The sequence below is a fragment of the Eucyclogobius newberryi genome, unplaced genomic scaffold (genome assembly GCF_026437365.1).
Source record: "Eucyclogobius newberryi isolate DKJ021-1_F unplaced genomic scaffold, fEucNew1.0.hap1 SCAF_2, whole genome shotgun sequence".
Lineage (NCBI taxonomy): Eukaryota > Metazoa > Chordata > Actinopteri > Gobiiformes > Gobiidae > Eucyclogobius > Eucyclogobius newberryi.
Window position 1 is genome coordinate 29,283,882 of NW_027315834.1, and position 22,223 is coordinate 29,306,104.

Here is a 22,223-nt window from a genome sequence, read left to right on the forward strand (position 1 = left end):
AATTTGTGACAATTATGGTCCGTGTAATTCCTCATTCGTCCAGGAGTGTCAGCACTGGCTCTAAACGTTTGTGTTATTTTATGTTCATTTACCATTATAATCCTGACATCCCAAACTCTAAATGTTTAACCAGTGTCCATCACCAGTCTTTTATAATAACAACTATAATATCCTGCCTCATGTGCAAACTATTATGTAGCAGTAGCAGCTTTTCCAGCGACGTGCACCATCCACAGAGGTGCAGTGATGAAGACATATTCTGCCTTGTATATACACATTCATCTTACCATTTAAAGGAGCACTATGTACATTTTCTGGTGGCGCATCCACTATCTGCATGTTTCCATGGTGATATGTTGTAATTTTTTATTGCTCAAAACTGAGCGAGACAATTTTAAAGGTATCACTGTGTAAAAAGCACTGACAGAATTTCCACTGGAGAAGTTAGTGCATAGAGCAGGGCAATCACAATATAAAAGAGAAACAGTGTACGGTATGTAGTGGAAACACAAATGTGACCTTATATTTGTACATTATATATTGTATATAGCTTATTTTAGGCTATTTTAGGCGATTTACGTTACAGTTAAAACTCCTTTCTCTGTCTTTATGAGTGTTTTCAGCATCAGCAGGCTTTAGAGAGCTGCAGTCCACAAACGATGACACTGCAACATTCCAAATTCCAAATTTCATATTGACTCAAAAGCAAATGACAATACATCATGAGCGATATGAAAGTGCACCTTTAATCAAATAGAAACTGGAAAGAGCTAAACTAAGAGCTTTCAAATGACTGAGCCTTACAATGCACTGCCACATAATCGTTTTCAAGAAATGCAATTGGCAAAAGTCAAACCAGAAATTGCCTTTACTTTCCCGTGAATCAGTGAATCACTAGAAAGTGGGTCAGAGCTGCTAAAGTCACTACAGTCAGTGTGAGGAGGCGCTAACACTGGGTCGGCGGGGTGTCCCGTTACTCAACATCCATTTACTTCAGTCAGCTTTAACGTATTGATCTTTTGGGATTAAACCACAACGTCCGTTTCAAATCGAACAACGGGAATTCGGCATCGTTTTTCTCGGCTTTTCGAGACTCTGGTCGAGACGGCTCACGCTGACTCATGTGTTTGCGGTTGCCGGTCGCCGAGCTGCACAGAGAACACGGCTGGGCGACAATTCACTCTCATCTCTTCACTTGTGGAGATGAGCTCGAGCAACAAGAGGACGATGTGGTGCGCAGCTGAAACGGTCACACTTTTCTTTACGAGACAGCTTGGTAATAAGACAATTCAATCAAAAAGGAAAAGTACCGTATTTTCCGGACTATAAGTCGCACGAGCTAAAAAATGCATAATAGAGACGAAAAAAACATATATAAGTCGCACTGGAGTATGAAATGCAGTTGCAAGTGTGAAAGCAACAAATAATATCACATATAAGTCGCTCCTGAGTATAAGTATATATAAGTATAGGTCGCATCCCGGCCAAAACTATGAAAAAAGGAAAATGTCATCTCAATAATATAAAATGTTAGTGTTATTGTCAGGTAGGAACGTCACAATATCACATTTTGATTCTGTGATTGTTGTAACTTTGACCCAAAAATCCGTCTTTCACTTTTATTTACTTCACTTTTATTCACTTTTTTCATTTTTACTTTCATTCACAAGTATTTGGCAGGTCATTTTTTAGTCAAGATTGAACTGAAACTACTCATTCCCTACGATTTTCACGACTCTTAATGCGTTTGTTTGGTCCTTACGGTTATATTGTGACCTGAACAATTAAGATTATCATTAATTCACATCCCTGTGCCCGACTATCACAGGTGAACAAGTCCACACACACCGCCTCAGCCTCTATATGACACCTTGGCCTAAACCCTGAAACCGACACCTGCTTCCTTGAATTTACTCACACTCCTCCAGGTCACGGTGCTAATGTTATTGAGGGAAGGATCACGTAATCAAGGGACTAGACACCTCTACTTATTATCACCTCTGCATCCATCCAAAGCCTTTCACTATGGATACAGACAGTATAGATGACCTAAATACAATCGTAGAGCGGCGACCGTCTCTGCGCTTTGTTTTTGTGTTGTTTACTCAAGTGCACTTGTTGTGTCGGTGTTGGCCACGCCTCACCGGCCCCAGGCTGTGAAACGGGAGCTCTGACTGACCTTAGCTGTGCTGTGTTTTTGAGGAACAGGGTGATCAATGTCTTGACAGGCTGGAGGAAGGTGAATAAAGTGTATTATATGAGGTAAGCTTTGTAAACCATGTCTAAACTTGACAACAAACTCAAGATAATACACAATCTCCAAATTACTTGTACTACTAGAAGGTCAAAGGTGACATATTACGCCCGTTTCATGCATTTATTTCAACCAAAACATAGGTAGATCATATTTTTATATTTTGTTCATTGTAAACCGCAATATTGATCTGGAACGACTTGAAAATAGAAACAGGTCCATTTACTAATGCTCAAAACTGCAGAACTGAAAAAAGCCCCGCCTCTTCATAGTAAAATATAACGGCATCAGGGAACAGACTTATTCTTAGATGATATCTTTATTGTTAGAGGCTACATGACATTTTGACCTGGAGATTGACTATTTTGAATAATTGCAAGTAAATACAGGGACGTGTGCAAGCTTTAAATGCAGGAGAATACAAGAGGACTAATAGATGCATGGATCCACTGAAATACTATACATCTTTGGATAAACAAATGGAACAGAAACACTGTTACTGTTGGTTATGCATAATATTTCCCCTTTAGCGCATAATTAATAGTTTTCCAATTAATTTAAAAAAAGAAAACATCCTTCACTATCAAAACCTCAATAACAAACAGACTAAAGTGTAAAGTTTCAGTGCATTATTCTGTGTCAAAATATTCGTTTTGCTCAAACTAAACCCTCCAAAGTCTTAAGATAAGATAAGATAAGATAATCCTTTATAGTCCACACATAACACAGAGGAAAAGAACAGATCACTTATAGGAAGTTTGAAAAACACTCTCAGTAGACGATCTCTTATGAATCAAAACTCCTATAGACAAAACCTCCCATTTCCCAACAAGGGATGGAGGGGAAAAATAATAAAGATAAAATAAATAAATAAATACCATTGCATGTGATCACGACAGTAATTGCACAGTAATTGCACATGAATTGCACATGAAGTGCACAGTAATTGCACATGAATCACGACAGTAATTGCACATGAACATTAAACATCACTTAAAGGGGACATATTATGCAAAATTAACTTTAATGAGCTTTTGACTTGTTACAACTGTGTCTCCTCATCATTAGTTTGATCAAAGTTGCATTAAGATTGATTCCTGCATGTTAATGAGTTAATCCTGTATTCTCTTCAATGAGGCTCGAGCGCTCTGTGTTACCACCCCCCCATCCCCGCCCATATCCCCGCCCATATCGCTGTACTTATCCCCGTACTTATACCTGTACTTAGACCCCGAGTCTTAACATAAGCTTAAACGTGGTCAGAATTAATCTTTTAGGTAAATAAAAGCGCGTAAATGACAATCCACTGCCTGTTACAGTGAAATGCCACCAGGAAGAGGCGGGGCTTATCAGTTCTGCATTTTTTGAACAGGAAGTTTGTTGTTGTAGTTTCCATTGTCAATCCGTTTGCATGGATATTGAAGTGTACAATGAGATGTACACACGTTATAGTACTAATTACCTGAAAATAAGAAAAGCATAATAAAAAAGCATAATAAAAAGCTTTAAGCGCAACAGCAGCTCCTCACCTCTTTGTCCCGCTCGATCTCCAGTCCCGCCTCCATCAAACAGGCCTCAAACTCCTGCCGGATCAGCCTCATCTCGTGGTCCACGGGCTCCACACTTTCGTGGTTGTCTCGGCCGCCCAGTTCCATCAACACCTCCCCCACGCTGGCAGGAGGGCCCCCGGGCACGCCCCTGCCTCTCCTCTCCGCCCCGTCCGAGCCCAGCGACGAGGGGAAGTTCCCGTTGGACACCACGGACAGCTGCTCATGGGTGGAGGAGGCGGAGGCGCGTATGGAGCCGTGTCTCCTGAGGTGGAAAACTAAAACGTAGTCCACTTTGCGTCGACCGTCCGAGAAGAAAAGGCCCTCGTCGCTGTATTCGTGGCTCTCAGGCGAACCCACCACCTGGAGGAGAGACGAGGGTGAAGCACAAAGTTCATGGGTGTGGTCAAGTGGTTTAAAATGTTGGGAGTGTCTTCAGATCTGCGGCGCGTGGCCGAAACTGCCATGTTATATTTTTGTGCCGGCCACGCGCCGCGGCTCCTGAAACTGCGCCGCTATTTGACCGCGTTTTAGCGCCGATTTAGACCGCGCCGGGTTAAGGTTGGGGTTAGGGTCAGTGTCAGGGTCAGGGTCAGTGTCAGGGTCAGGGTCAAGGTCAAGGTCAAGGTCAAGGTCAGGGTCAGGGTCAGGGTCAGGGTCAGGGTCAGGGTCAGGGTCAGGGTCAGGGTTAAGGTTAAGGTTAAGGTTAAGGTTAAGGTTAAGGTTAAGGTTAAGGTTAAGGTTAAGGTTAAGGTTAAGGTTAGGGTTAGGGTTAGGGTTAGGGTTAGGGTTAAGGTTAAGGTTAAGGTTAAGGTTAAGGTTAGGGTTAGGGTTAAGGTTAAGGTTAAGGTTAGGGTTAGGGTTAGGGTTAGGGTTAAGGTTAAGGTTAAGGTTAGGGTTAGGGTTAGGGTTAAGGTTAAGGTTAAGGTTAAGGTTAGGGTTAGGGTTAAGGTTAAGGTTAAGGTTAAGGTTAAGGTTAAGGTTAAGGTTAAGGTTAGGTTTAGGGTTAAGGTTAGGGTTAAGGTTAAGGTTAAGGTTAGGGTTAGGGTTAGGGTTAGGGTTAGGGTTAGGGTTAGGGTTAGGGTTAGGGTTAGGGTTAGAGGGTTAGGGTTAGGGTTAGGGTTAGCCATGAGGCTATAAGGGAAATGCCGCGGTCCCTGAAACTGCGCGGCTATTTGACCGCGCCGCGGCTCTCCAGCCACGGCCTAAAATATTATACAGTGTAAGTTTGTGTAATACAATGAGGATTCGCCCTGTATTTCTGTATCTTAAAGGGCCTATGACAGGTTGGACGACTCATTGAACTAAAAAGCTAAATATATATAGAATGTTGCTAAAAGTTAGAATTGCACATTTTTTAGTGGTATAATTTCACTTCCTGTTTGTAATTGATGACATCACACGAGGAAATTACCCGGCAAAAACTCTTTTAATGTCTTTTTTCTTTTTTGACGAATAAAAATATATTTGAGCAACTTTATTTTGTTGAATTAATGTTTAGGGAGCCAAAATTGTTGTTACTGTGTGTAAATTCTGCACAAACTTGACTTGACTAGAATGAGTGTGATGTCACTTCCTGTCATTTTCCACAGATTTTTCAACATTTTCTCTACAAATACCAACTCGATTGGTGTAAAACTATAATTTATATGTACAGCTGATATAAATACACAAAATAAAGTCAAAATTAGAACATGGTAAAAACCTCTAGGTACTTTTAAGATACTACATGGGCCAAGCAAGTTTGAGACTAGTTACTTGGTCATTAATTTGGTATTTGTGTCACATTTTTGCACAGTAAGTCGAGGTGAATGATATTGAAAAAAAATCATGACTGATTAATATATATCTTGATATTCTTTTGGAGTATCCCAATATAGATAGTTAGACAATAGTATGTCAATAGAACAGAAAGGTGTTTAATTTGAGGTTTAATTATCAGACAAATGGGAAATGCCTGTAAAAGGACTAGCAAAAATGCCCACTTTATGTTCATATTTTGCAAAACTAGTCTAATTTTTTATACATTGCCAATCTCTAACAGTAAATTGTTTGTAAATGTAAAGTCATTGGAAATCTGTCTACAATGTTGAACTGTTATGACGGATCCAACAATAACTATGATAATTGAATAGATATGGGCCTTTTTCCAATTTGGTAATCATTTTATGTTATTTTGATCAACAGAATCAAAATATAATGTATTAATTTATAGTCTAGAAATTATACTGTGGACAATATTGTAGACAACATTTCAAATTGTTAGAATACCACAAACAAGGAACTACATAAATCAGCGGTCGCCTACCTTTCTTCTCATAAGGACCGGTACAATCAGAAGATCTTTTTCAGGGCGACAAGGCCAGTAACAACAGTGTAAAATGTGTATAAACCCTTGTTCTAAATATTTTGTAATGGTCTTATTCCTGATAATTGATGTTTATTTGGCTCTATATCTTCACAGTAAAATACAGGGACATAGCAATGGACTATTGACATAAATCATGGTTCTTTGCTCCTTTTAACTTTCCAACCACGAATTTACACTTCTGAAAATGACGGCATCACCACAACAATTATGTACCAAAAACCGCCCATTTAGATTTATTTAGCATTTTTTATCCTATACATTTCATATCCAGGCCTTTATCTCTGCTTAATAGCAATTTAAACAAAGACATTTCACAATAATTGTACCGACTTATTGGTCAATAAATTATACATGGCATAATATTTTTTGGGGCCCAATATTGATCGTGTTCTGTGTTTTTTTGGGGGGGTAGAAAGATAAGATTTGAGCTGTAGAGGATCTAATAACTAACATACCATTTAAGTGTTTCATTCTGCTTTTTATTTATTTATTTATTTATTATTGCATCTCTTGTTTTCTTAACGATATTGTACATTTAAAAAAAGAGTTTTCTGGGATTACCATGATTTAGTTCCTGTGTTACTGTGTCAGTGGCATAAAGTCGTTTCATCATTTATATTTTCATCAGCAGCAAATACATTGCACTTCTCAACATGTTTTTGCGTCTGATATAATGCCTGGCAGAACAATACCTTATAAGTTTCATCAAATATTCACCTTTATTCTAAACTGCAGTAGCTTTGGAGAGCAGTTCGGCACAAGTGAGCGGCAAAAGTGGCATTTGGGCATCGAAAAAAGAAAAAAAAACAGTACAAATCTTCACCGGCAGAGTGGGCAGCAGGCTCACCTCTGACACCCGCAGTCTTTATTTAGACAAAGGCAGAGTAGAGCGAAGACTAAACACTATAGCGCACTCAAATTCAATACATCCTGCTCCAGCTCTGCCATTTCGTCCCTATTGCGAGCTGTTATACTGTTACATTATGTGAGAACAATGTGCAGCCGTTCTTGTGCCGAGCGTGGCGGAGAATAGAGGAAGAATAGAAGCCACCTGTAGCCCCTGTTGTAAAGACTTAGAGACCGGGAAAACCACGCAAAGTGTTGCCATGGGAGCAAATTTAGTAGCAACCATTTTACATTTGCGTATTGAAGGGAATGAAAAAAGTGTTTGAGGAGTAAATTTCTGTCGATGTGAGCGGAAGTGGTGCGTGCACGCTGGTTTGATCATGATTTTGGCCATTTGTAGACTTGGTTTGGTCCTGTACCGGTCTGTCCCGGTCTGTCCCGGTCTGTCCCGGTCTGTCCCGGTCTGTCTCAGTCTGTCCCGGTCTGTCCTGGTCCTGCCCCGGTCTGTCCTGGTCTGTCCCGGTCTGTCCTGGTCTGTCCTGTTTCTGTACTGGTCTGTCCTGGTCTGTCCTGGTCTGTCCTGTTTCTGTACTGGTCTGTCCTGGTCTGTCCGGGTCTGTCCTGTTTCTGTACTGGTCTGTCCTGGTCTGTCCGGGTCTGTCCTGTTTCTGTACTGGTCCTGTCCTGGTCTGTCCTGGTCCTGTCCTGGTCTGTCCCGGTCCTGTCCCGGTCTGTCCCGGTCTTGTCCCGGTCTGTACTGGTCCTGTCCCGGTCTGTTCCGGTCTGTACTGGTCCTGTTCTGGTCTGTCCCGGTCCTGTCCTGGTCTGTCCCGGTCTGTTTTGGTCTGTCCTGGTCTGGTCTGTGCTGTTCCTGTCCCGGTCTGTCCTGGTCTGTCCTGTTTCTGTACTGGTCCTGTCCTGGTCTGTCCCGGTCCTGTCCCGGTCTGTACTGGTCCTGTCCTGGTCTGTACTGGTCCTGTCCTGGTCTGTCCCGGTCCTGTCCCGGTCTGTACTGGTCCTGTCCCGGTCTGTTCCGGTCTGTCCTGGTCCTGTCCTGGTCTGTCCCGGTGCAGTCCCAGTGTAGTCCAGGTTTCTGATGTGCTGTGTGAGCGCACGGGCGAACCCTGCACTGTAGTTTATATTATGGCTAAATTCTCCATGCCTATCTGAGCTGAAACACATGTGCACCAACATCGAACTAATACTGAGTGTTTATTTGTTTACTTTGAGCATTCAATCCATTTGGTTTGGACAGATGTCGCCGTGCCCTTTAAGCACACCAAGACATCCGATTATATTTCTATATTTAAAACCATATTTCAAATGCCATCCAGTTTTAACAATGGTTTGAACAGTTTTCACAGAGAAGGCTGATGCAGAATGTAATACTTGTTCTAATCCATTGTTTGGTCACTTTATTAATGAGCTTTAATAATTAAGTTCACATTAAAATAGTCTTGCTTGTGCACCTCAATGTCACAATAACCCATGATAATAATAATAATAATAATGATGATAATAATAATAATAATAGCATACACAAATAATAATAATAATAATAATAATAATAATAATTCTTAACCTGCTATCACAAATGCTGCTATAAACACTGCCACAGTCTCTCCATGGAAACATATTCCCTTGACAGTTTATTGCAAGGATCAGGAGTTCTGAGAAAGTGCTACCGGGGACAGCTCCCTCAACGCTTCCCTCTGCCAGGCGCACTGCAGCCACATTTAAGCACCAAACTATAAGCCTACTTGTGTTCAAGACTTTCTAAATAGTAAAACTGCGATTACACGTGGGCTACACACATTATGCGCGCGCTGAAACGTGACTTCTCTTATGTCTAAACTTGACAATGACCGCGTTTACTCACCGGTATCTTGTCTTCACTCGGGGAGATCTGCATGTTGTTAGGCTTTGGGAAAGACAGAAAGACACAAAAGTGCATCAAAACGTGCGTCTCGCGGGGGGTAAAAGCAACTCTCAGTCCTCGCCGTCTCCATCACTAACATCCCACGCGTAAACGTCGGCTAAAACCTCTGCTGATAATCCACGGATCGACGTGAGCGCTGCGTAAAAAGTGCGCATGGTTTGGGCTCGTGGCGGCTTTAGAAGGAGAGGAGTGTTGCGCGTTCTCTCCATCTATCTCTCCTCCATCTATCTCTGTATCTTTCTCTCTCTCTATCCCACTGGAGACCGCGCGCGTCTCTGTGTGCGCGTCTCTCTGCGCGCGTCTCTCTGTGTGCGTCTCCGTGCGCGTCTCTGTGTGCGTCTCCGTGCGCGTCTCCGTGCGCGTCTCTGTGTGCGTCTCCGTGCGCGCTGTGGGCTCCGGGCTCCTGGCTCCGCGCTGCAAAAATGCGCCGTGTCAGAGTGGGTGGACTTTAGACACAAACGGAACCTACAGAGTTACTAACTTATTATGAGTCCGCGGGGAACTGGGAACTGGGAACCCTACACACTCCAGTGGGCAGAAAGAGGTAGCCTAGAAACAAAATCTGGGGCAAAATAAATGTTGATATAGAATGATCTTTTTTTTTTTTCACTGCCCATCGAAGGACAAACCAAACCTGTATTTATATAGTATTACCTACACTGTATTTATAAGTATTAGCTATACGAAATTGCTGCATTTTAACCACTCAAATGTGTCTTTTATGATAAGAACGAGCCGCTTCTGTTGCCTGTGGACATTTTGTACAGTGCAGTGATGGAGAGAGTGGGCAGTGCTGGAGCATTGTCAGGATCTAGACCAAAGCAGACGAGGGCTTTCCCAGTAGTATTTAGCCTACAAATATTTGTACTCTCATTTTACTAATAATTTACCATTTTTAAATATTAAAATGAGGATATGTCGTAGTGCCATGTCCAATGGTCATTTTGTGCTTGGCTACAACATCATTTTGATATGAAGTACAACAGGTATAAGCGTTTTAGCAATCATTTAAGTCTGGTTTTAGGTCCGTTTTAGATCACCTGTTTGTCATGGATCTTTATTCCGGGTGTTTTTATTCCTGGTTTAGTTCTGGTTCCTGATTTAACCCTGATTTGTTTTTTACTTTGTTTAAATGTGTGTTGTATGTACATATGCACCAACCATAGCATGTTAAAAACTCACACGCTTGAATATTTTTGCAGGACTGCCTTGGGCTTTGTTTAGAAGATTTGGAGATTCTGCAATATTGTAAGATTTATTTCCGTCCAGTGTTGCATTCTTTTCACACAGATCTTGTATTGATGTGAGAGAGTGACCACTGCACAAAGAGAGTGACCACTGCTCAAAGAGAGGGACCGCTGCACAAAGAGAGTGACCACAGCACAAAGAGAGAGACCACAGGACAGAGAGGGACCACTGCACAAAGAGAGTGACCTCTGCACAAAGAGAGGGACCACTGCACAAAGAGAGTGACCACTGCACAAAGAGAGTGACCACAGCACAAAGAGAGAGACCACTGCACAAAGAGAGTGACCACTGCACAAAGAGAGTGACCACTGCACAAAGAGAGTGACAACAGCACAAAGAGAGAGACCACTGCACAAAGAGAGTGACCACTGCACAAAGAGAGTGACCACTGCACAAAGAGAGTGACCACAGCACAAAGAGAGAGACCACTGCACAAAGAGAGTGACCAATGCACAAAGAGAGTGACCACTGCACAAAGAGAGGGACCGCTGCGCAAAGAGAGTGACCGCTGCGCAAAGAGAGTGACCACTGCACAAAGAGAGTGACCACTGCACAAAGAGAGTGACCACTGCACAAAGAGAGTGACCACTGCACAAAGAGAGGGACCGCTGCGCAAAGAGAGTGACCGCTGCGCAAAGAGAGTGACCACTGCACAAAGAGAGAGACCACTGCTCAAAGAGAGTGACCACTGCACAAAGAGAGTGACCACTGCACAAAGAGAGAGACCACTGCTCAAAGAGAGTGACCACTGCACAAAGAGAGTGACCACTGCTCAAAGAGAGAGACCACTGCTCAAAGAGAGTGACCACTGCACAAAGAGAGTGACCACTGCTCAAAGTCAAACACTCTCACTCAGGTTCAGATCTGTAGTAGATTAGTTTCTGCTCCTCAGATGTTTCCTCTGCTCGATGCTAATGATTTGACCCTTCTCAAACACACCGACATCTTCTCCATGACCATGGGATTCGTCTTTCCACATGTTTTTTTCAGAAATGAGACGCCGCTCTCTGCATCAGTCGAGTTTAAATACCGTGTTGCAGCTGAAAGATCAGCACCATGCAGCAGTTCTCCAGCAGGAAGAGAGGACCTGCTGTATTCGTTTGGTTGAATGTGGCAGTGTTATTTGTACCATTACCACAGAAAGAGTTATTTAAATGAGACTTTCTGCCCGGTCATAAAAGTGATGCAATTCTTTGAAATTACAAGAAAACTTTGCCCTCTCATCTTTTTTATGTCGAACAAAAGATTATTTGGGAACACTCACCAGCACTAATGAGACTACTGTAGGACAAGAACATATAAAGTCTGCTTTAAGATACAATGTGGAGAAAAGTTTTCTTTTTTAATATAGAACATTTGGTTATAAAACGGAACCATACAAATACTAATATCATTGTTTGAGGTTTTTTGGACAAATGGATAAAATCTGGAGACATTTGGCTTGCGCTATACAAACAGATAACATTGGATTGAAATGACATTTGTTATGTCCTAAGAGGTCATTTGTTATATCCTAAGAGGTCATTTGTTATATTCTAAGAGGTCATTTGTCATATTCTAAAAGGTCATTTGTCATATTCTAAAAGGTCATTTGTTGTATTCTAAAAGGTCATTTGTTGTATTCTAAAAGGTCATTTGTCATATTCTAAAAGGTCATTTGTTATATTCTAAGAGGTAATATGTTGTATTCTAAGAGGTCATTTGTCATATTCTAAAAGGTCATGTGTTATATTCTACCACCATAAAGCATAGACATATTTGATTACATCTAGAAGAGTCAGAGCTTCCTCCCCCCAAGGCTCCTCCTTGAGTAAGATGGGCTCCAGGGTGCTGAAGGGCATGGGCTCCAGTCCCAGCCCCGAAAGTTCCCGGGCGAAATGACGCAGACCATCGCTGTGAATGGACGACGACTCACTCAGAGCTGTGGCCGCTCGGATGAAGCTCGAGCCTTTCGTCCTGGATTCTGCAGAAAAGAAAGAGAAAACTTCCATTTTACAGATTACATTACATATAAAGAAGAGCATGAACTGTGAATTGTATTTTAGAGGAAGCAAAATGAAACACGGTGATGGGACTTAAGGGTCAACTACTGCAATGTCCTTTACTTTAGACTCAAACAATCTCTCCTCCATACTCCAACTTGGGCAAAACGTCAGGGTCAGGGTGGAGTCAGGGTCAGGATGGAGTCAGGGTCAGGGTGGAGTCAGGGTCAGGGTGGAGTCAGGGTCAGGGTGGAGTCAGGGTCAGGGTGGGCTTTTCAAATCATGCTGTTGGTGTTTAAGACAAAGATTAACGGTCACAGTCCAAGTCACATCTCTGAACTGTCTCTTGTGATGGTTCATTTTTCTGATTCCAAGCTCTGGAATTCTGTCCCACCTCAGCTACGATCTGTCACTGAGCAAACATTTCTCAAGCTAAAAACACATTTATTCAGACCAGCTTTTGACACATGAAGCCTGCGTGAATTCAGCCTGGAAGATCTAACTCCACCCATCTACATCAAGGCCACCTGCTCCCCAGCTCAACCAACGCACCCAGTCCAGCCTGTCCGTCTGTGAGAGTCAGATCTCTCCTTCACCGCAGAACTCCTCCAGGTTTCTACTTTTTCCCATGAAGGTTTTTGTAGTTTTTCCTGGCCGAGAAGGAGGGTCTAAGGACAGAAGGAGGGTCTAAGGACAGAAGGAGGATCTAAGGACAGAAGGAGGGTCTAAGGACAGGGGACTCCCAGGACATAGCCCCTCGCACCTGCTGCCGCTTCAGACCGTACAGCGACCAACCACCTCCCCTCCTCCTCCGGGGGGGAGACATCTAATACAAATAGATCATGGAGTGCCCATGATCGCAATGTCTTCCGCCAGGCTCTGAGCGCCAAATAACCCACGTAATAAAGATTGCTAAACAGTCCTTTCTATGTCGTCTGAGTCTCTCCAGGGTGAACTAGTTTGTTTTGTGTCGACCACTATTGTAGAGTTCTTAATCTGACTGTATTTCTTATTAAATGTATTTATCCTGTGACACAGTTTGTGCACTTTTCATGCCGTTGGAACTTAAGATGCTCTGTTATTTAAAGACATGTGACATTTAAAGTATTTTGTGTGAAATGACATGTAGTTTTTTATTAATAGCCATTTTAAGAAGATTGCTGTCTAAAATAATACCTTTTGCAGGAATAGACAAACAAAACAATGACCTACAATAATGCACACAATATATAGACAAGGATGAGATTTAGAATGAATCAAGCAGGCCATTTTCAAGCCTTGACCCTGATTGAAAATGACTTCTGATTGCATCATAAACTCAGAAGAAGCGTCCGTGGATTTCTCTGCGTGTGACCGCTTCATTATTCAGATTCTTCCCTAATGAGAGTGTTCCTTGCTTCACTCGGCGGTTCAGGACACGACAGACAACAGTAAGACTTAAATGTGCATGATGTCACTTTTCCACATGTGTCTGGAGATGTTATTCAAATCAAATGTAGATGATATTGCGTTCATTTCACTTTACTTATATTGCTCATAATACAAAAAGTAAAACGTGCCATGTCCACAGATCTGACGTGTAACTTGACATGCTTGTGGAACATTCCAGGCAAAGCATCTCCGTGTGGCCAAGCATTGCAACATTATAGACCCTTTAAAATGCTAATCTTGCTTAAATCTAAATATTATTGGGTTTTAACTAATTCTTTACAACAAAATGTGAGCTTTTTTTTACTTCAAGTGTAGAAATATCCATTAGTTTGTTTTTCATTTTACAAAAGATGGAAAAAAATATTTTCTAGTCTCAAAATTGTACTTGAATCACACAGAAAGTATAATTTGTGGTAAAGTATGTAATATAGTATTTCTCCAGTAAAACCTACAGATCTGTATTTTGCCTTCATCAAACATGCAAAGTGATCATAATCTCCTTTTAAATAAATACATGATGCAAAATACAATAATAAATGTGTTTCAAAGCACGCTCTGACATCACACATATGTATCTGAGTGTTTTTTATTTGCAAAAAACACCTTGATTTTTCATATTTTGTGATATTCTGAGGTTAATCCCAGTGTCTTTACAGAAATCACTTTATGTTCTACCACACTTTTGCCTCCATTCCTGAATTTAAAATGTTTTAAAATGATTTCTGTGTGCCTTTACTTCATTACATAATCAACAAACCATGAATAAAACATAAAATTATGTCAAATAGTTACAGTTCGACTTGACTAGTTTCCTCGATGACAGCTTCATTCACTGTGAAGTATTATTTTGAGCGGTTTTGGCAACACAACACAAACTAAACGTGCTACACTGACAAAAGAGACAGTTCCTCCTCCACTTTCACATTTGGTGCCGGCTTCAGCCCTAAACGTGGCAGATGGCTCCCGACTAACGGCCTTTGTGTGATTGCGCGAGTATTGTTTTATATCTTGTCTCGTTGGAAGTGGCACATTTTCACTTCTTAGCGCCGCTGCTTTCCATTCGGAGACATGAATATGCACAGACGCCCTGCAGAGACCAGGTTCACACTGTGCAAAATTGTAACGTGTCGGTCAATCACAACTGTCACCGAGCGCCCGGCGGTAGACTGGGATTCGCCTTAGCAACAAGAGAGCAGGGGAAGAGAAAGACGGCGTGCTCTTGCAGTATAAGTAATATACTCCTGGAAAAAGCGTGGCGGTGTCGTACAATGTAACGACGGAAATAACATTGTGATTTCTGTGATTTTTGTGGTGATTTTTGGTGAAATTTGTGAGTTCAGACACTTTTCTCCAGTGAAAGCTCATCAGGTGGTTTGGTCACCTCCCAAAGCAATTTTAAAGATGTAAAAGGGGTAATGTTATGTAAAGTCAACTTTTATGGGCTTTTAAAACACTGTTGCCTCATCATTAGTGTAGGGTAACATACTAGTACAAGTACTGTAAGGTTATGAATGTCCACCCACTTGTAAAGGGGGCGGGGCATTCAGGTTTGATATTGATTAAAGAATTGCTCAAGAATTCAAACATGACACACTGCCCAAGTGTGGGTAAGTTTGAATCGTATTTTTAAGAGAAGAATGGGGCACCAGCCGGATAATCGGCAATTTAACAACTCTAAAATCAGATATCTAGATTAATTAATTAATTAGAAATTAATTTGCTCGTTGATCTAAAGGTTTGAGAACGTAACCGTGACATTGACCCCTTTTCTGGAAATGAAGGAACACTTAACCAATGTGGGTTATGAAGATTTAATGACCAAAGAATTAAACAGATAAATATGAATCAGGAATATGCAAATGAGTCGATAACAGATGGAAACACTAGACATGATGGTTCTAGATCTATCTAGGTGTGTGCAAGAGTTAACTCTAAGATGAAATTCAGCCAGCCTGTGAGGTGCATTCATACGAACGGAACCAGAAGCTGTGATCCTGAGGAGACGGGCCTGCGTGGGGTCCAAGGGCCTGCGTGGGGTCCAAGGGCCTGCGTGGGGTCCAAGGGCCTGCGTGGGGTCCAAGGGCCTGCGTGGGGTCCAAGGGCCTGCTCTGGAGTTCGGCTCTGACGTTGTCTGGCCAAAGAAGGACTGGATCGGTTCTGCGATCTGCATTCTCCTTGGCTCTGAGGCGTTCTCCTTGGCTCTGAGGCGTTCTCCTTGGCTCTGAGGCGTTCCTGAATGAAAAGGCCGTCGTGCTGCTCCACCGATGTGGCTGATCTAAAAGGCTGTGGACTTGAAAAAGTTGCAAAAGGTCCTTGCTTGATTTTGCGTGATGCAGCATCAATCACGTTTTTAAAAACGGGCACAGGTTTCTTAGTTCCGGGAGGGAACATTAGCTTCTCTTGGAAAAGTCTTTGTCCCGTAGCGTAGCATCGCTCACGCTAACTAGGCCCGAGGCCTGCTCCCAAGGCCTCATGGACCTTGCTGGTGGACCCTGGATGGAGGGTCGAGCTTCGAAAGAAACTCGGATGGAACTCGCTCTGGAGCTTGGATGGTACTGGTCTGTAACTCTCTGCTCTTTCCTTTTGTCTTTCCCCGCGGGGGTTTTGGCGCCGTGGCTTCAGCCAATCAGCATGCACGCTGGGGTCAGAGCTGATAAGGAGACGAGATCTGGCTTTAGGCCACAAGAGTTACACAAAAAGGTAAAATTGTCCACAAAACAAGTTATGAAACAGTTAAAATGACATGTTAAACATGATGACACAATATGTACATGTAAAGTCATCTGGTGGACACATTTTTGCAATCTGATGATTGTCTGTTAAAACCACTAAAGCCGCATAGTCTTTCAGCGTTTTAGCGTTTGTCTTGGAGAGATCGTTACTCTCTGTAATCCAAAAGGAGTCATTTGATGAAGAGTTATTTTCAAAGTTCAGAGCGTCTCTGTTGTCGCTATCACGTCCTCTTTCTTCTGAGGGCAGTAAAACTCCACACGGGCAGTAGATAACACCTAGCCCGCATTCCTGTCACCATGGCAACAGGGGGAGGACATCTGCATATCCTACATTAGCTTACTTCCTGTATCGTCCTGCATGTGAGTACTCAAGATAAGTTGTTTTTTCTTGAGCAGACTCTGTGTCGTGTCCATTTGGGTTGGAAAAAAGTCACTTTTAGTCATTTTTTCAAAAATAAAAAAGTGAAAGAATATCTAATGCTTGCTCAGGTGAAATGAGGCTTAACAATTCTACAGTTTAAACAGGAAGTTAATGGACCTATAGTTTCTATTTAACCGGTGGCACGAATATAAAAGGGGAAATATTATGTAAAGTCAACTTTTATTTAAAAACACTGCTGCCTCATCATTAGCTTACTTTCTGTATCGTCTTGCATGACCAGCTTTTTTTTTTTAAGAAGTCTCTAGGTCGTATCCATTTGGGTTGGAAAAAAGTAACTTTTTGTGTCAATTTTTCAACAATAAAAAAGTGAAAGAATATCTAATGCTTGCTCAGGTGAAATGAGGCGGAGCTTATCAATTCTACAGTTTAAACGGGAAGTTAATGGACCTATAGTTTCTATTCAGCCGGTGGCACAGTGGCTGAGTCGCTAGCACTCATACACCACTATTTTTTGTCTGAATAATATAGCGCAATGATTTTATGCATTTACTGGCGTACATCCTCAGAGGGATTGGAGTATCTCAGAAACACTAGTTCCCAGATAATCCCTGGACACTCTCTGACACAGATACATACAACTTTATGCTCTCCTGAAGTGTCCCGCCGCGGTCACCTGCTCGTCTTGGAGGATGTAGAGTCGTTTAATGCCCCACTGCGACACATTCCAGGCAAAGCCCCCTAAATGTTCCCAAACAAAATTCCTATTCCAAATTCAAGCCATTTCAACACAATTAAATCTCTCTCTTTTTTTTTGCAGTGTGATTTCCAGACTGACATCCCTCACGATAACATTGTACCGTGGCTATTTCAGACCCCTCTCCGTAGCCATAGAAACGCAGCATGCTCATGTTTCAACACAAATCATATTCCATGTCATTTCCATATCCACAATATCATCCCAAACAGGACATTGTACGGGGGATGTCTCTCTTAAGCCGCGGTAAGGATTTCCGACAGCAGCACTATGTCCCTCAGGCCAGACGTGTGAGTGTGTGTGTGTGTGTGTGTGTGTGTGTGTGTGTGTGTGTGTGTGTGTGTGTGTGTGTGTGTGTGTGTGTGTGTGTGTGTGTGTGTGTGTGTGTGTGTGTGTGTGTGTGTGTGTGTGTGTGTGTGTGTGTGTGTGTGTGTGTGTGTGTGTGTGTGTGTGTGTGTGTGTGTGTGTGTGTGTGTGTGTGTGTGTGTGTGTGTGTGTGTGTGTGTGTGCGTGCGTGCGTGCGTGCGGGATGAGAGGGAGTGGTGAGAGAGGTGGGGGGGCTGGGAGGTCGCCAACGCGCTGCAGGCCAAACAGAAAATCCCCCGGTGCATTCATAGGACGCAGGTCAGAGTCGACATGTGTTTGAGCAAAAACAAAATCCGCAGAAATCCGTAAACCGGTTCAGACAAAGTGCACTGTAATGAGCTGCGGAAGTGCGTTTTTAGGTGTCTGTGCTGGATTTAAGTCATTTTTACAGTAGATACTCTTTACTTTTACCTCGGTACATTTAAGATAAGATAAGATAAGATAATCCTTTATTGTCCACACATGGGGAAATTCCGCTGTTGCAACGCAGTAGATACAGGGGGAAAGGACAGATAACTTATAAATTAAAAAAAAACTCTTATTAACAAAACTAGATAATAAAATAAAGTAAAGTAAAAATAGCTAGCATTAGACTAAATAATACTAATACTAATAGTAAGTAAACACTCTTATTTACATCAGTTATATGCACATGAATATGGCCTTAATTGCACATGGTTAAGTCAGTATTGCACATGAATATGGTGGTATTGCACATGGTTAAGTCAGTATTGCACATGAATATGACGGTATTGGACATGGTTAAGTCAGTATTGCACATGAATATGACGGTATTGCACATGGTTAAGTCAGTATTGCACATGAATATGGCGGTATTGCACATGGTTAAGTCAGTATTGCACATGAATATGACGGTATTGCACATGGTTAAGTCAGTATTGCACATGAATATGGCGGTATTGCACATGGTTAAGTCAGTATTGCACATGAATATGGCGGTATTGCACATGGTTAAGTCAGTATTGCACATGAATATGACGGTATTGCACATGGTTAAGTCAGTATTGCACATGAATATGACGGTATTGCACATGGTTAAGTCAGTATTGCACATGAATATGGCGGTATTGCACATGGTTAAGTCAGTATTGCACATGAATATGACGGTATTGCACATGGTTAAGTCAGCCAAGTATAGCAGGTACTTGACTGAGCAGGTATCTGTATTTTCTGCTTCACTAAAATCTTTACCTGGACTGAAAAGTAGAAGTATTCGTAGTATTTCGTGGTCCAGTGGTTGTTTTTTAGCATGTTCATTGTAACAGCCTGCGTAAAGGTTTTGAGTTCAAGGCCTGGCTTTGCACAAACAAAAATATACACATTAAATTCACTAGAAAAATAAAGAAATTGATTGGAATTGCTCTCGTGGACGAAAAGACCAAAATCATTAGAGTTACAGCACTTTAACAGTTTTTTTAAGGTAAACGAGTATGCTAATTTGATATTTGTATGCTCTACTTAAACTTTCACTGGAATATGTTTTGCTCATGTTTTATTCATAGCTGGGGTAAAAAATGTTGTTTGTATGTAAATTATTAGTAACCTGTTGCTTTTCCCTTACATATGGAACAACATAAACCTGGCTCTTTCTTGTTCAACATTACAGCTTCATCCATATTGATTCTTTCCCTCTGTAACTATCTTATTGACAACAGAGCTCGAGTGCCCTTTATATTCTTCAATCTCGTCCAGTATGCAGCATTATGCGGTCCATATTGTGTCCTCACAGTGCTTACATAACATCGACTGTGGCTCTGTGATTTAACATTCATTTGCAGCGACAGAAAGGCCATGCTTCACACTCAAAGGAGGCTTTTAGCGCAGTTTAGGGCCAGAAACGCACAAAAGAACAACACCTTTTTTGAAATAATTAACATTTCATAACATATAATTGACCAAACCATTGGCAAAGCTGTTTATCCAGCCCTCCCCATTATTCATGATGACAGCAATTTGTAAAAAAGCCACAATTGCGCACACATTTACTTACGAGTACTGTTCAAAATGTACTTTCATAAGCTGGATGAATTGTTGTTTTAACGTTACATGAAGCTCTCCACGTCTACTCAGAGCTCACACCTTTGCAAGACAATTCTGTTCAAGTTACACTAAATAATAATCGTTATGTTATACATTAAAATGTCACTGAAACTACATTTTTAAGCATTTTAAGACTGCATCAATCACTATCCAATGCAATGTAGTTGTAAAAATCAAATCTTGGAAATGGACAAATTTGACATAAACTGGACAAAATGGGACTCACATTATGGATGAGGTGCTCTAACCTTGTATTTTATTTTCATTTGGATGCATTATTCTAAAAAGGGTAATCTCAAATAATACACACTTTTCTCTGTTTCCGCCCACTCGGCACTTTTTTTCTTCTTTTTTCACTTTCTTTTCATTTATTTATTTATTATTTATTTATTTATTTTTCTCTTCTTCTTTCTCTCTTTTATTTTTTTTTCTCTTTTGACAATGTTACTGGACTGTATCTTCAGTTACACATAAGTTTTGATTGGTCTGTGTTTATTCTTTCAATAAAAAATAATTAAAAAAAAAAAAAATCAAATCTTACCTGAAAAACCGGCAGATTTTGAAACTTATCATAACAACTCTGGATCTGCTGTGGCTCACTTCATATGCATTGACATCTGGATTGCCATAAGTAACGTTGACTTATTATAAATATGCACTTACTAAATCTTAATCACTGCAGCACCGTCAATAGGGAGCGTTTGTTTTCACTAAGCCACAGGTCACATGCGGAAACACAACTTCACCTAAGTCCTCATATCACAGCAGCTGGCACATCTGTTTGTGTGAGGCACACGGAACAATACGCAGTCGGGATTTGTCTGGGAGGTAAGAAGTAACAAGGTTTTTGAAGGAAAAATTTAGTTTTTTTGTATAATCTCAGAACAACAAGAGCGTTCACTGGGAAATCTGTGAGAAATGAAGCCTGCGTAAATTCAGCCTGGAAGACCTAACTCCACCCATCTACATCAAGGCTACCATGGAAGGACCCCTCTTCCCAGCGCCATCATCGCACTCAAGCGGCGTCCGCCTGTCCGTCTGTGAGAGTCAGATCCCTCACTTCACCATGGACTCTTCCAGGTTTCTGCGCTCCCAATCAGCACCAGGCGGTCGCATTTAAGCCCTCAGGCAGATGGCTCGGCCGCTCAGACCGTACTGCGACCCACCACCTCCCCAGCTCCTCCTCTACATTCCCCTCATCCTCTACCTTCTCTCCATATCTACCACCACCAGTCTCCAGGCTCCGGGGGGAGACATCTAATACAAATAGATCATGGAGTGCCCATGATTGCAACGTCTTCCGCCCGGGTCTGAGCGCCAAATAACTCTTGAATAAAGCTTGCTAAACAGTCCATTCTCGTGGTCTCTTTGTCTCTCCAGGGTGAAATACTTTTTACTCTTAAAGTACATTTTTAAACAATTACTTAAACTTCAAAATGTTTATTTGAGATCATTCTTTTTTGCTCCCTGAGTACTTCTTCCACCAGTTTATCTCAAACAAGTGCACACGGAGGCTTTAGATCTATGGATGACAAAAAGAAAAAATGTGCTGGCTGTTTTAATTTTAATTGGTTTGTCGTTAGTGTCAGTTACGTTAATAGTTACCATTTGTGTTGCTATTTTGTCTTTTATTTGACATTTATGTCAAATAAATGTATGTGAATGAATAAACTGAACTTAACTACTTTAATTTTTGCATTTTAGTAGATATTGTTAATGCACATAATGGCATTAATGATTGAGTTGTAAAATCTAGTCCCATTTTACCATCGGCCCAGGGACTGCAGAGGAAAAACAGCCTCTCTGTTTAACTCTGCTACATTTACAGAAACGTTGATTCATTTGAATAAACCAAATTAAAAATCTAATTAAGAATATATTGTGTGCTTAGATAGAGTCACAACACGGCTGCATGATTAACTGGCAGAGTTTGGTCCCTTCTGCTGCAAAAAAACAGCTGTTTGTGTGTAAATAATTAGAAACCCTGCACTTCTTACTTGGATAAGGATGTGATGTGATGAGCCACACTTCATTTGACCCACAGAAACTGCAGCTACAGAGGAAGCTTCTCCATCCTGACTGTACCAGAGGTTAATGGTTTTGCAAAGTACTTTAACACAAGCCTTCTCAGCACAAATCGGACAAGGGAATAGGTTATCCTCTGCCAATAAAGCAAAGAGTTTCAAAATGTGTCTAAAGAAAGAGCTGAGACGAGCACCTCATTAGTCAGGAGTTGCTGTTGTTTTAAGTTTAGCTTAGTCATTTGTGTCTACTGTTCTTATTTTGTATTTTTTTGTTAGTATATTAGTA

At 41.5% G+C, this 22,223-nt stretch overlaps 1 protein-coding gene across 1 annotated transcript in view; it reads right to left on the reverse strand.

Moving 5' to 3' along the window:
• The window catches only part of ano2b (anoctamin 2b), an 83,561-nt gene that overhangs the window by 54,955 nt on the left and 6,383 nt on the right, over nucleotides 1–22,223 (reverse strand). Inside the window, exons 2-4 of the mRNA XM_072453509.1 lie at nucleotides 11,972–12,168; nucleotides 8,898–8,939; nucleotides 3,784–4,164 (exon numbers count right to left, since the gene is read on the reverse strand). Coding sequence (XP_072309610.1) covers nucleotides 3,784–4,164; nucleotides 8,898–8,939; nucleotides 11,972–12,168 — 620 coding nt within the window. The remainder of the gene's footprint in view (nucleotides 1–3,783; nucleotides 4,165–8,897; nucleotides 8,940–11,971; nucleotides 12,169–22,223) is intronic.